Source organism: Triticum urartu, chromosome 4, assembly GCF_003073215.2.
Source record: "Triticum urartu cultivar G1812 chromosome 4, Tu2.1, whole genome shotgun sequence".
Classification (NCBI taxonomy): Eukaryota; Viridiplantae; Streptophyta; class Magnoliopsida; order Poales; family Poaceae; genus Triticum; species Triticum urartu.
Window position 1 is genome coordinate 15,040,982 of NC_053025.1, and position 12,911 is coordinate 15,053,892.

At 47.6% G+C, this 12,911-nt stretch overlaps 1 protein-coding gene across 2 annotated transcripts; it reads left to right on the forward strand.

Annotated features, from left to right (window-relative positions):
- The first annotated feature begins 2,373 nt into the window (after positions 1–2,373).
- On the forward strand, positions 2,374–6,929 carry LOC125550283 (EVI5-like protein). Of its 2 annotated transcripts, none has more exons than XM_048713246.1 (9): positions 2,374–2,751; positions 3,176–3,345; positions 3,745–3,940; positions 4,299–4,469; positions 4,556–4,672; positions 5,136–5,333; positions 6,066–6,125; positions 6,204–6,302; positions 6,539–6,929. In XM_048713246.1, exons 2-9 carry the CDS (start codon positions 3,203–3,205, stop codon positions 6,698–6,700), a joined length of 1,146 nt encoding a protein of 381 aa, XP_048569203.1. In that variant the 5' UTR covers positions 2,374–2,751; positions 3,176–3,202; the 3' UTR covers positions 6,701–6,929. The 2 variants fall into 2 exon arrangements, with proteins under 2 accessions (XP_048569203.1, XP_048569204.1); XM_048713247.1 differs by having other exon boundaries at positions 2,733–2,751; positions 3,181–3,345.
- The last annotated feature ends 5,982 nt before the right edge of the window (positions 6,930–12,911 follow it).

Genomic DNA, 12,911 nt, shown 5'->3' on the forward strand with positions numbered 1-12,911 from the left:
GGGTCCCGAACTGTGCGTCTAGACCGGATGGTAATAGGAGGCAGGGGACATAATGTTTTACCCAGGTTCGGGCCCTCTTGATGGAGGAAAAACCCTACGTCCTGCTGGATTAATATTGATGATATGGGTAGTACAAGAGTAGATCTACCACGAGATCAGAGAGGCTAAACCCTAGAAGCTAGCCTATGGTATGATTGTATGTTGTGGTTGTTGTCCTACGGACTAAAACCCTTCGGTTTATATAGACACCGGAGAGGGTTAGGGTTACACAAGGTCGGTTACAAAGGAGGAGATATCCATATCCGTATTGTCTAGCTTGCCTTCCACGCCAAGTAGAGTCCCACCCGGACACGAGACGAAGTCTTCAATCTTGTATCTTCATAGTCTAACAGTCCGGCCAATGGAGATAGTCCGGCTGTCCGGAGACCCCCTAATCCAGGACTCCCTCACTTCCGCTTTCGGTCTACTAGGGTACGTGGACAACACTCTCCCCTCTCATTGCTATGCATCACCATGATCTTGCGTGTGCGTAGGAAAATTTTGAAATTACTATGTTCCCCAACAGAAGAGCTTTGTCCACTACTTCCTGTGTGCTTCCCTCGAGCGGCTGACCATGGTCGAGGTGTCTTAGGGTTGTGCTGTATTACTTTCTCCCGATGCCTCCCATGCTCATGGACATAGAAACCGGGAAAGTGAAAATGTGAAGAAACAATGGACACTCCAACGCTAGTATATTTTTCACTCACCCTTGCCTTTGGCCGTTTCTACCCCCTTTTCTTTTATTTCACACTTTCAAGTATATATAATGGGGATGGAAAGAATTAAGAAGGGGGAGAGATAGGTGGTAGATTGAGAAGAGTAGGCGGTACAATGTTGCGCATTGATCGGAGTCAGTGAAGATGTCATGATTCGGGAAGGACAGAAAACAAGAAAACATTTAATGTATAAAGGGTGCCATTTTATAGTCATGGCCTCCTCGCGAATGAGCCTACTTATGGTGCGCTCACCAACTCAACTGCGATTTCGTAAAGGGGTCTCCTAAAATGGGCAACGTGTCAAGCTCTACAGAGGAGATGAAAGAGTACAACATCAACTCGAGAACATCAATGGAAAGAAAACACCGCCCTCACTATGCCTAACTCACTCAAAGATGCTATTCCATCCTCCTATTTTACTAATCTTCGAAAACGAAAAAAATCCCTAAAACAAAAAGAGTTGGGTATGTAGGGTTCCTTTGTCGAACCGAAGTCTAAGCGCATCATATCATATACAGTGTCTATCGTCTGAACATTTGCATGTGTCATCAACTCATCACTATTTTGAACATGCTGATACACTTTTATACCGGGATGCATCCCATCCTTATCCTAGAATGCCACTGCGCATCTTCGCATAGCTTTGGTTCTCACAAGAGTATTAGGGTTGGTCAAGTTAGACTTCTCCGTGAGGCCAATCCAGACTTAGGCCTTGTTTGGTTGTGAGGATGGAAATTTCCAGGAAAAAGATGACCAGGGTGGATTAATCATGGCAAATCTAAAATCCCGTGGAAATTCTCATGACCCTTTGGGGGAGAGATGGGAATGGTACTCCTACTTGCAAGTCAGAGGAATGCATCCTCGTGAGTAGAGTTTTGGGACTCCCTGGCAAATCATCTCCCGAACTAACATGCATCCCCCGTCTTCATGGCCATCACCAGCAGTAGTCATCATCGCCGGCAGCCTCCCTTGTGGCGCCACCTAGTGGGCAAGACGCAGAACTCGATGGTACATCTGCTATCGCCGCCGGTGAGGACGAGGGCGAAGGCGTGAGTACAAGCTGCAGGTGGAGACTGAGGAGGAAAGGACAGGCAACATATAGTCTTGGAACATCACGGGGTGACAGTGTAGGGAGGCGGCGGCCTGGCGTCTGGAGGTCAGAGACGAGCGAGCAAGACGGGGGATTCTTGGCCGAAAAATACTCGTGGCTTCGGGCGTCCAAATGTCGAGACACCTGGCCCGGGTCAAATCTTCACCGCGGGCTTTCCACCCGGGGAATGGGCCGGGATCCCTGGGGATTCCCGGTCAAATCTTAATAGCCAAATCTATTCGAGAAACATTGTCACGAAAACGCCAATTGTAAGTTAAAAGAAGATGCGCATACTATGAAATCTTGTTAATTTTAAACCTAACCATTTTAACTTTTTGATGAATCCCCTTGAAAAACATCGCCATCGCTATGCCTAACCTTTTTGTGCGCGTCATCCTTTCCCATGAGCAGGCTCGTGCGTGCATGTGCGGTCTGCACGCCCTGAAGATCGAAAGAAATCGTTTTTTTTTAACCTTTTGTGAGCGCGCAGGCGACGGGTGGTTCGTGCGACCCAGCCAAACCGTGCGCGTCGGATGTGATCAGATCTTGACCCGAACAACGCGCTAATCTAATCTGCTGCCTCTTCTTCTTCTTCCTCCTCGGCGCCGTCCCCTCCACAGCTGCCCCCGTCCCCGTCCCCGCGCCGTGCCGTCCACCCCCTCCTCCGGACCAGCAGCCGCCCTCCCCCCTCAGCCAGGGGGTTCCCGGCTTCGCCCTCGCCCTCCCCCCGATTCCCCGCCGGCCGGCCCCGGCGCCCGGGCAAGAACGGCCGGCAGCGCCGCCAGCGCAGGGTTCATTGCCGTCGCCCGATTCCAGATTCGCGTGATCTGCGCGAATCCGCCCCCCCCCCCCCCCTCCGCCGGTCGCCAACGAGGGCTCTCGCCCACGATCCTCCCACCACCGAAGGTAAGGAATTCCCCTGGCCTGCCTGGACATATTCGTCTGCAGCATTCTGTATCTGTGAGCAATAAGGTGGCGGATGGATGTGGTGTCTGCTAATGCAATCCTTTGTTCGTTTGTTTGTTTGATCGATCTCGGTTGACCCCATTTTCCATTCATAGGATGTGCATTGTATTTAATACTACCCGTTGATGTCAGCAAGTTTGTTCTCGAGCTTCTGAGGGTTCTCAACTGACCCCATCCATGCCCAATGCCTACCGGGTGGAGAGATATTGCTTGTGCTTAAACTATTGTTTGCTAGTATAGCTTGATTTTTGTTCAGACTGCGTTAGTAGGATGGCTCAATAACCTTCATACATCTACTGTTTGGCTGAGCATTTGATATTCTCGATGTGAAAATTAATGACCTGGTATATTTCTTGCAATGTAGTGAAGGTATCCTCGAGTAATCAATAAGATGGATAAGAAGAAAGATGCCGATGACGTAGAACCTGGACCAGCTCCTTCTCGGCCTGTGGACAGATTTGGCTTTATAAAAACAGAACAAAGCAACTCCCCTGAGGGGGTTCTGAAAAGCAGACCCACACATGAGCGTGGAAGGTATGATCAGGGGTCTCCTGTTTGTTGTACTTACAGTCCCCATACGTTCATCTATTTGGCAAGCTGGAAGCAGTGAATCTCCTCGATTAATTACCCTTTTCATGCTTATGCATGGGCCTTTTAAGCTAATCTTGTGGAAATGGTTGTCATATATTTGACTTGCTTGGACGATAAAGTATACTTGGTATTTACTACTCCCTCCGTTCCACAACACTTGTCATGGTTTTAGTCAATTTGAACTAAAACCACGACAAGTATTTTGGAACGGAGGGAGTATCTTGTTTATGACTATGTTACTCTGGCACCATGTTGTCACACGTGCCATGCTAATTTACTTATCTAACTCTTCTTTTCTCTAAGCAATTTGTTTCGCGGGCTAAAAAATTTTGTTTATTGTAGGGAGGAAAGGAGGATAAGAAAGTGGAGGAAGATGATAGGTACTGGCGGTAGTGACTGGAAGCATTATGTTAGAAGAAATCCTCATGTGGTTAAGAGAAGAATAAGGAAAGGAATTCCTGATTGTCTCAGAGGACTTGTTTGGCAGTTGATTTCAGGCAGCAGGGACCTCTTGCTAATGAATCCTGGAGTTTATGAGGTACTTGCAACCATCCTTCTGTTTGAATCATTATTGCATTTCTGTGGCCTTGTTGGGGTTCTCTTATAGTGATGACTGATAACAAAAATATTTATTCTTCTTAATCTAGTAGTGATCTGAAGAGGAACATCATAGAATTCCTTCGCCGTACCTTATATATTGTGCTGCTTTCATCATAATTTATTTGTGTTGTTGGAAAACAGGATAGTTAAGCTTTGTAGATCATTTTATTAGGAAATTACTCGCCATAGATCATACTCATTCTCATAATTTGCTGCACCTCCTGCACGTCCCTATATTGCTCTTATTCCAGACTTGACTGATTTTTTTAAATACAACCTATGTTTTCTTTGGACAGACTTTGGTCATATACGAGACATCAACATCAGAATTGGAAATTATTCGTGATATATCGCGTACATTTCCTTCTCATATTTTCTTCCAACAGAGACATGGCCCAGGTCAAAGATCTCTGTACAACGTTTTAAAAGCGTACTCTGTTTATGACAGGGATGTTGGATATGTGCAGGTTTGTGTTCAGCCTGCCAGTGTATTATGTAGGGCTGTACATTCCCTGGATTAACATGCTGTTACTTTTGCGTGGTCTCGATGCAGGGAATGGGATTTATAGCTGGGTTACTGCTTCTTTATATGAGCGAGGAGGATGCATTTTGGTTAATAGTAGCTTTGCTGAAAGGAGCTGTCCATACTCCAATGGAAGGCTTGTATCAGGTGATTGAACTTTGGCGATTTTTGTTTTCCAGTGAGCAGATAACTCAAATCACTTTATGAAACCTGAACTTCAGAGTGATGAATGACAACTTTTTCTTTCAGCTTTTTGGTTCAATAATTCCAGAGTGTTTGGGTCATGCTTATCATCAGCTTCTACTATAATTTATTTTTCTCAGTTTGGTATTATAACTATTAAACCAGATTTTTCCACTTGTTCAGCAGCAGTTATCTTTAGTTTGGGCACTTAGCTTTGGAACACATGCAACACTAAAGTGACATTTTCTAGAAAAAATCTGCATATTCTGAATTACTCCCTCCGTCCGAAAATACTCGTCGGAGAAATGGATGTATCTAGACACATTTTAGTTCTAAATACATTCATTTTTACCCATTTCTTTGACAAGTATTTCCGGACGGAGGGAGTACTATTTAACAAATCTTACTCTTTACATTCCTCCAACAGGCTGGTTTGCCGCTTGTGCAACAATATCTGTTTCAATTTGAGAAATTAGTTCAAGAGCACATGCCAAAGTTGGGACAGCATTTTATTGAAGAAATGATAAATCCAAGCATGTATGCAAGCCAATGGTTTATCACAGTTTTCTCGTATTCCTTCCCATTCCATATGACTCTTAGAGTTTGGGATGTCTTCCTTTATGAGGTAAGGATCTTGCCCATCCTGTGTTTTATGTTTCGTGTTTACCTGAGCTTGAGTTTTGAGTTGTGTTTTACCGAGTTTTCAAACATGTTTGCTTCATATTTGGTATGATTACAAGTTCTACATCAGCATTACTCTTTTTAGGACTTTTTTCAGAAGAACTTTATTAAGGGCAGTATATGTAGTGGTATACTCTATACAATCGCTCCTTATATCTGGACCTCTATAACCATTATTACTTCTAGTTTCGCCAAATATAACATGCAGCAATTGTGGAGTATGATGTACATGTACAGATAAATAGTATCAATATTGGAGTTCTTTTGGGCTTTGGTTCCTTTCAGTGACTGTATGCACCTTAAATGTTAATTTTCGGATGGAGTGCAGTGTGAATTTAGGAACCAGGCAGAATCAATTTTTGAACAGCCATAGAGAAGCATTCTATTTCTAGGGAATATGTATGTAATATTGCAGAGTATTTATATGTTGCAAATAGTTGAATGTAGCTAACACATGGTTGTGAGGTCCTACTCAAATAGTTTCCTAGTAAGACGTGAGATTTTGTTGCCATTTCTATTATACTCCTTTTGTGTCCAATTTTTTTTTTTTGCATGAATGCGCATGGTTTTTTCATATGACTATTCTTATACCTATTTTGTGCATCCACGTATTAAACCAACTGACTGTATTTGATTTACTTGTTTTTGCTGATCATTGACTCAATCCTACTTACAGGGTATTAAGGTTGTTTTCCAAGTTGGATTGGGTCTACTGAGATTCTGCCATGATGACCTGGTAAGTTTCTTGGTGTCTTGTGCTGCTTTTACTTGAAAGACATATTTTAAAGAATTGCTGAAGTTTCCTTTCTGTCAGGTCAAATTGCCTTTTGAGGAACTTTTGCATTCCTTGAGATATTTTCCGGATGAGGCAACTGATCCTGATACATTATTTCCACTTGCCTTCTCATTTAAGGTAATCAACTGTTTTATGAAGCAAATGAGATGGCAATATTAGTATGTCCATGGTTTTGTGAGTTCTTGCTTGTGGGATATTATTTATCCTATTTCTATTGTTTGGTGGTTTGTGGTTGCTGTATCGCTTATGGTAGGAGGAGTAATACGTTTGTGCATTTGCTGATGATCGGAGACTTGAAATTTGCAGTCCAAGATTGATACTGATAATCGAGGTACACTTGATCTTACTTGCAGGTGAACAGTAGTCTCGAGGAGCTTGAGAAAGAGTACCGAAAAAGATTGGATGGACCCAATGCAAGCTCAAGTAGCAGTAAGCGGCTTCTGCCCCTCAAATCGAAAACGATGAGCAGGGCTGTTAGCCAGGTCTTGTCTATCTCAAATGTTGGTAAAAAGTAACACGGTTCTCGTTTTGCAAAAACAAATCGCCTTGTTGTTTATGCGTTGTATAGAGCGATCATCACTCGTCGCTTTGTTTTACCTTTTCTAAGTTATTAGCCATGCTTTCATAACCGCAAAGGCTCATGCTGTTGTATTTTGCCCTTATTGCCGGACAACTGTGAATATTTGTTATAAGATGGGACAATATTTCAACAATGAAATGGTGAGAATGTTGTGACCCCCATAATGTTGCCTTGATTATGCGTCGCTTGTACCTGCCAATGCGGTTATTTATTTATTTATTTATTGAATTCTGTGTGTAATTGCAAAAATATGACTATATGTTGAGAGTTATATCAAAGCGCATACATATGTGGGAACCGCTCTCTCCATGGAAACCATCTGTAGAAGGTATAATATATTCTACTCCCTCCGTTCCCGTGTTATTGTGAAATTATTGACAAGCAACCAGCTCAATCACCACATGAAACATTGACGGTTAGATCTCCCCCGGCGGCGCCTAGGGATCCCTTCCTGGATCCAAACTCCATTGCACACGAGCAGGATTTCCCCTGTGGATCATCAATCAGGGTCAAGGTTTGTGGATTATACTCCACCACTGCCTCATCTCACCATCTGCTTGCTTCCAGCTGGTGGGCTCTTTCAGCCGATCAACGTTTCATTTGGATGATTTGAATGTTATCATGCACACAATTTGATACATGTTCTCATGCTTCTTACATATTACAATTTCGAACTACTCCCTCCGTTCCTAAATACTTGTCTTTCTAGGTATTTCAACAAGTGACTACATACAAAGCAAAATGAGTGAATCTACACTCTAAAATATGTCTACATACATCCGTATGTAGTAGTCATTTGAAATGTCTACAAAGACAAAAATATTTAGGAACGGAGGGAGTATAAAATTACTTAGTAACATTTACTACATGCATACTCCTGTGTATCCATTTTGAAGATCAAAATATGCAATGCTTTCGACATCAGCTATTTCATTCAACTTCCCCTCGCCACCCCCTTGCTCTCGCGGCCTACGGCAAACCATAGGTGTGCCACTGCCACCGTTGTTGAGGAAGACTATGGAAGAGGTATGGGCGAGAAGACAAGGGAGCAACATGGTCCCACCACAACTGGCAAGGGACGTAGCATTGCGAAGTCGGTAAAAAAGGTAATAAACCGGGACAATTATTCATCTTATTTATGTTGCATAGTTTTGTCTCTAAACTTGCATTGATCTCTTTCCCGGAAATTGTGTGTGCTATTGCAGAAAAAGAATCATTTTTCTCCTTGAGAGGTATTATTATGATCGTTGGCGGATGGATGGATTTATCCCACAAATGCAGGCTTTGTAAGTCTTTTCTTTACCTTTCTGAATACTATCATTATGTATCTGGTGTTGTTGACAATGTGAAACAACCAAGCTTAATAATAAGCAACATATCCTTTCGATATCGATAAAATTAATTTTCATGTCTCAAGGTCTCAATATATTTGTAGAAATACCATCATTAATTGTAAAAAATGGATGTGTGCGGCAACACGCATTAAAAGCGCACGCGGCTGGAGCATCCCTCACTCCCACCACACCAGCCCACAAATCCCCAAAGGAGAGGATGGGGGGCGTGGGTTCCTCCACGAGTCAACGGCGTGGGGAGGAGGCGCCCGGCCCGGACTACCTGATGTCCCTTCCGCCTGAGATGCTCGACGACATCCTCCGTCGGCTCCCCTTCGAGAAGTTGGTCGGCACCTGCTGTCTTTCCCCTGCTTGGCACCGTCGATGGGAATCTGTCCCCGGCCTCGACATCTGGTTCAGTCGAGGATCCTCCACCGCACGCGATCCACGCTTCCTGCGGTGGCTGTGCGCCGCGCCCGTCCACAGATTCATCGCCCGCAGCCTGTGGCGGTGCGCCGCACCCATCCGCAGCTTCACCGCCCATGTCCAAAGGCGCCACTCCCACCGCCACGCCCGCTGGCTCCTCGCCCTGGCGCACAAGCGCGTCGAGAAGCTCAAGCTCAAGTTCGATGAGCCCTGGCCCGCCCACTCGGCCCGCCCGCCTGTGGTCGGCCCGGCCCTTTACTCCTGCAGCGCACTCACCCACCTCCAGCTCTGTGGCTATTGCCACTTGTTGCGCGCTCCTCAGGGCTTCGCAGGCTTCCCCAACCTCTCCACCCTTTGCCTCGAGTACGTGGTCCTCCCTTTCCATGGCGCCGCGGCGCAACTCCAACTCATAATCTCCTCGGCACCGCACCTCACAAGGCTCTTGTTGAATGATGTCATGATCGGCGACGAGGAGGCTGATATCGAAACATGTGCCATCCAGGCGCCCAACCTCCGTTTCCTCAGGTTGACCATGTCCCTTGACAACGGATGCCGAATTGTGGGGGAGCTCCCATTGCTGAAGGTGGCACAAATTTCCATTGATCCCCTATTCGGGACACCAAACTTCATCAACACTTTCCGACGGATTTCTAGTGTTAAGAAGCTTTACTTGGACACCGACTCAGATCAGGTACCAAACTACATTGCGTCAAATGTCCATGGAACAAATAGTTGAATTCTATTTTTTTTAATTTGAGGCGACATGCATTGATGGCAATCTCTAAACCATGTCCATTATTTATTTTTCTTTTTGAGGAAATGTCCATTGTTATTTAATTGGTCAAAGCACTGATATTGCTGAGAGCAACTCTAGCAGTGTCACCATCCCATGCCATGCCATAACAATTTTTGAAGCGCTCTCCGTATCTGGCCTCCCAGACTGCATATTTGTTGCCTCGAAGGTCACTTTGGAGCCCACTCCATCTAGGAAACCCGTGGCACGAAGGAAGTTTTAGCTCGCGCGCAACTCATCTTCCACCTCCCTTCCGCTTCCCCTCCCCCCCCCCCCCCGCAACTCATCTTCCTCCCCTCCCCCCCCCCCCCCCCCCCCCCCCCCCCTTGTCCCAGAGCCCTAACCGCCGCCCCCGCACTGACCCCTCTTCGCCGGCATAGCCCAAATCTAGGATTGATAGATCATCCAGATACGACAGGGGGTTGGTGAGAGGCTCGGAGAACAGAGGGAGAGATTTCAGCTGGCCCTCACTTGGATCTTCAGAGCCAGGCGACTCATTGTCCATCCACGTAGGCGAAGGCGTGACATTTGAGCTCCTCGGTGTTGGGTGCTGCAGAGGTCCTCTGCGCGGCGAGCTCCTCGAATAAATAGTAAGCCAACAATAGGTGGGTCTCATGTGTAAAACAAATACTGCTATGAAAGTTGTGTTTGGCGAATCTGGCTTTGCACATAGCCCTAGGAGCCTTGAAAATGCTCCCTCCGTCTATAATTACTTGTAACATAAATGGATAAAAATAAATGTATCTAGAACTAAACGTCTAGATATATCTATTTTTTCGACAAGTATTTCCGAACAAAGAGAGTGTGATGGAATGCATTCCATGACATTATGTAGGCTGCCCTTTTGATGACTGTGCTAGAGTCGCTCTGTTCCCGGGTTCAAAATTTGGTGTTTTGTGTCCCCTCCTTTAGACCATCAGAATGGTCTACAGACTCTATACTTCCATGAGTGGGGCCGAGCCTGCTCATGATCACCATGTTGCCAAAACCTAAGAGAAGATCATCTTAACCATTAGTATTGACCCGATTGTGGGAAACGTCATCCCTTCCTGCTAGAAGGATTCAAAGCTGATTTTTTTTTTCTATTAAGAGGAGTTAAAAGCAGAAAACCACACATTTTGGGCTTCGTTTATGAAAAATTACCTGGTCTCTAATTTTTTACAAAAGCCACCGCATTTCTGATAAGTGGGACCCGGTCTCAGAAAAACACCGATTGGACGATTTAGCCTGTTTGATCACTTTCTGGTAAGTGGGACCCGGTTGTAAGGAGCTGACTCAGCAAACAATTAACACATACACCCCTATATCTGAAAAAGAAAAGTAATCAACCCCTCCCCCTGTGGAGCCGACCGTCTGGATGCCCTGGCGGGGAGCGTGAGCCCCGGCAGGGCGGACACAGAGATGAGGAGGAGGTGGAGCAGGGAGGAGATGGGCAGGAGCGTGCAGTCGAGCACGGCGTGCGCGCCCCCGAGCGCGTCGCGGTGGCGGATAGCGACCACGATCAGGTCGGCGTGTCCGCGACACAGCATCACGACCTCCTGCTTGGCGTGCCCGCGATAGCAGCAGCGACGAGGACCTGCGGCGGCAAGCAGCAGCAACCACACCGGCGGGGAGTTGCGGTGCCGAGCAGCAGCACACGGGGCGGAGCACTCGCTGGGCGGCAGAGCTCCGGCAGCATAGCGGCAGGGCCGGGTGAACGCGCATGATTGGAAGCCACTTCGTGTCGAGCCGTGAGCTTGTGGCTAGGGGTGAGCCACCGGCCAGGGAAGAGGGAGGCTGCCCCGCCCCGCGAGCAAGGCCAGGGAGGAGGGAGGCCGGACCGCGGTGGCCAGTCGCCACCTCGGAGGAGGCAGGCGACGGGGATGGGAGGGGAGCTGATTGCTTTTTCATTTTTTGAATAAGGGTGTCTTTTTGAAATCCAGGGAGGTGTATGCCAATTTTTTACCAAATCATCTCCTTACAATCCGGCCCCACTTGTCAGAAAGTGATCAATCAGCCTAAATCACCTGATCAATGCAATTTGTAAAAAGTTTACTAGATACGTGGTGACTTTTGCAAATAATTAGGGACCATGTATTTTTCCGCAAACGAAGCCCGGAATGTGGTGGGTTTTTGCAATTAACTCATATTAAGAGCATTTTTTTAAAAAGGAGGAGGACCCCCGGCCTCTGCATCTGGGCGATGCATGCGACCACTTTATTAATTATTCACACAAGACCTTACAAAGTCAATAACAACAGTAAGACTAAAGCCACCGTCTAAGCAACATATGTCGCTACTCCTATCCAGTTGATGAAGGGGCGCTGATAGTCTGGGCCTAATGCCAAACAGACCTCGCAGCCAAACCTAAACATCTAAGACCTGAGGTCCCAACCAGGACGCCTGCCGGGTATGGGGCTCCCACCAGTCCGGCGCACTCCTCAACCAGGACGCCTACCGGGTATGAGGCCGCCGCAGCCACCTGCCACCAATCAATCTTTAGTGATGTACTGTTGCATCTACCTTCCTTGGTCTAGCTGTCGTCGACGCCACCACGACGCGCGGCAACGCCACCATCCTGTGCTCGTCCATCATCACACGCCCACCAGCGAGACCCCGCCGCTCCATGCCGTTGAGACCCGCCGTTGTCGTGTCAGATGCCACGCCGCTCCTCCTCTTGTCCCCTCCAGCCAGCCCTTGCTCCAAAACGATGCCCCCAGGAGGGAAAACGACATCGAAAACGCCGTCATCGTCCAATCCGGTAGACCCAGATCTGGGTTTCCCCGGAACTTCCCGATCAGGTTGACGTGACCTACAACGACAATGCCTCGAGAAGGGAACGACAACCGAGACACCGCCATCGTCTGTCATGACCGCAGTCATGCGTGATTTTCACCGGAAGCCACGGCGTCCCGATCTCGCGGATGGCTGGAAGCGAGCGGAGCCTCGCCACGAAGATGAATGTCGTCGTCGGTAATCCGGCGGAGATCCGTCATCTCCTCACCGGTCCCTCCACGCGCCGTCGGTCGGCGGAAGGCCATCCCGCGGCGGATCCGATCGGGGCGTTGGATCCGCGGTCGCCGCCGTCACCATCTCCGCACAGATCAGCCACCCCGCCGGATGGGGCGCTGCCACCGCCACCGTCCATCGCAGGGCCACCGCTCCGCCGGCTTATGGCGCTTCGGCCACCGCCGCACGGCCTGGGTTCGCCGCTCCAGCCGCCGCCTTCGGATCCCACGAGAGGAGCCGCCCCTGCCGCCTCAGATGAGATCTCGCCGCATCCACCCGCCCAGGTGCCTTCGGCAGCGGCGGCAGAAGGAGGGCGAGGGAGAGGCCTGCTGCGCTAGGGTTTGGGGACCCCTGGCGTCGCCCAGGGGGAGGCAATGCGAGGGGGGGGGGGTTAAAGAAAAAAGGTCCTAAGCATCGTTACTACATGAAGTATTCAACAGTCATCTTGTATAAATAGTAATGGTAGCTCAGAGGTAACTATTTAATTTTTTAAGCCATAATGGTAGTCTTTTGGTGCGTGGATACTGGATAGGCAATCATCTGTTCACCTTTCTCATTTTTTGTATGGCACTGTGCAGTTTTCACAATGTGAATTCATTCATGAAATC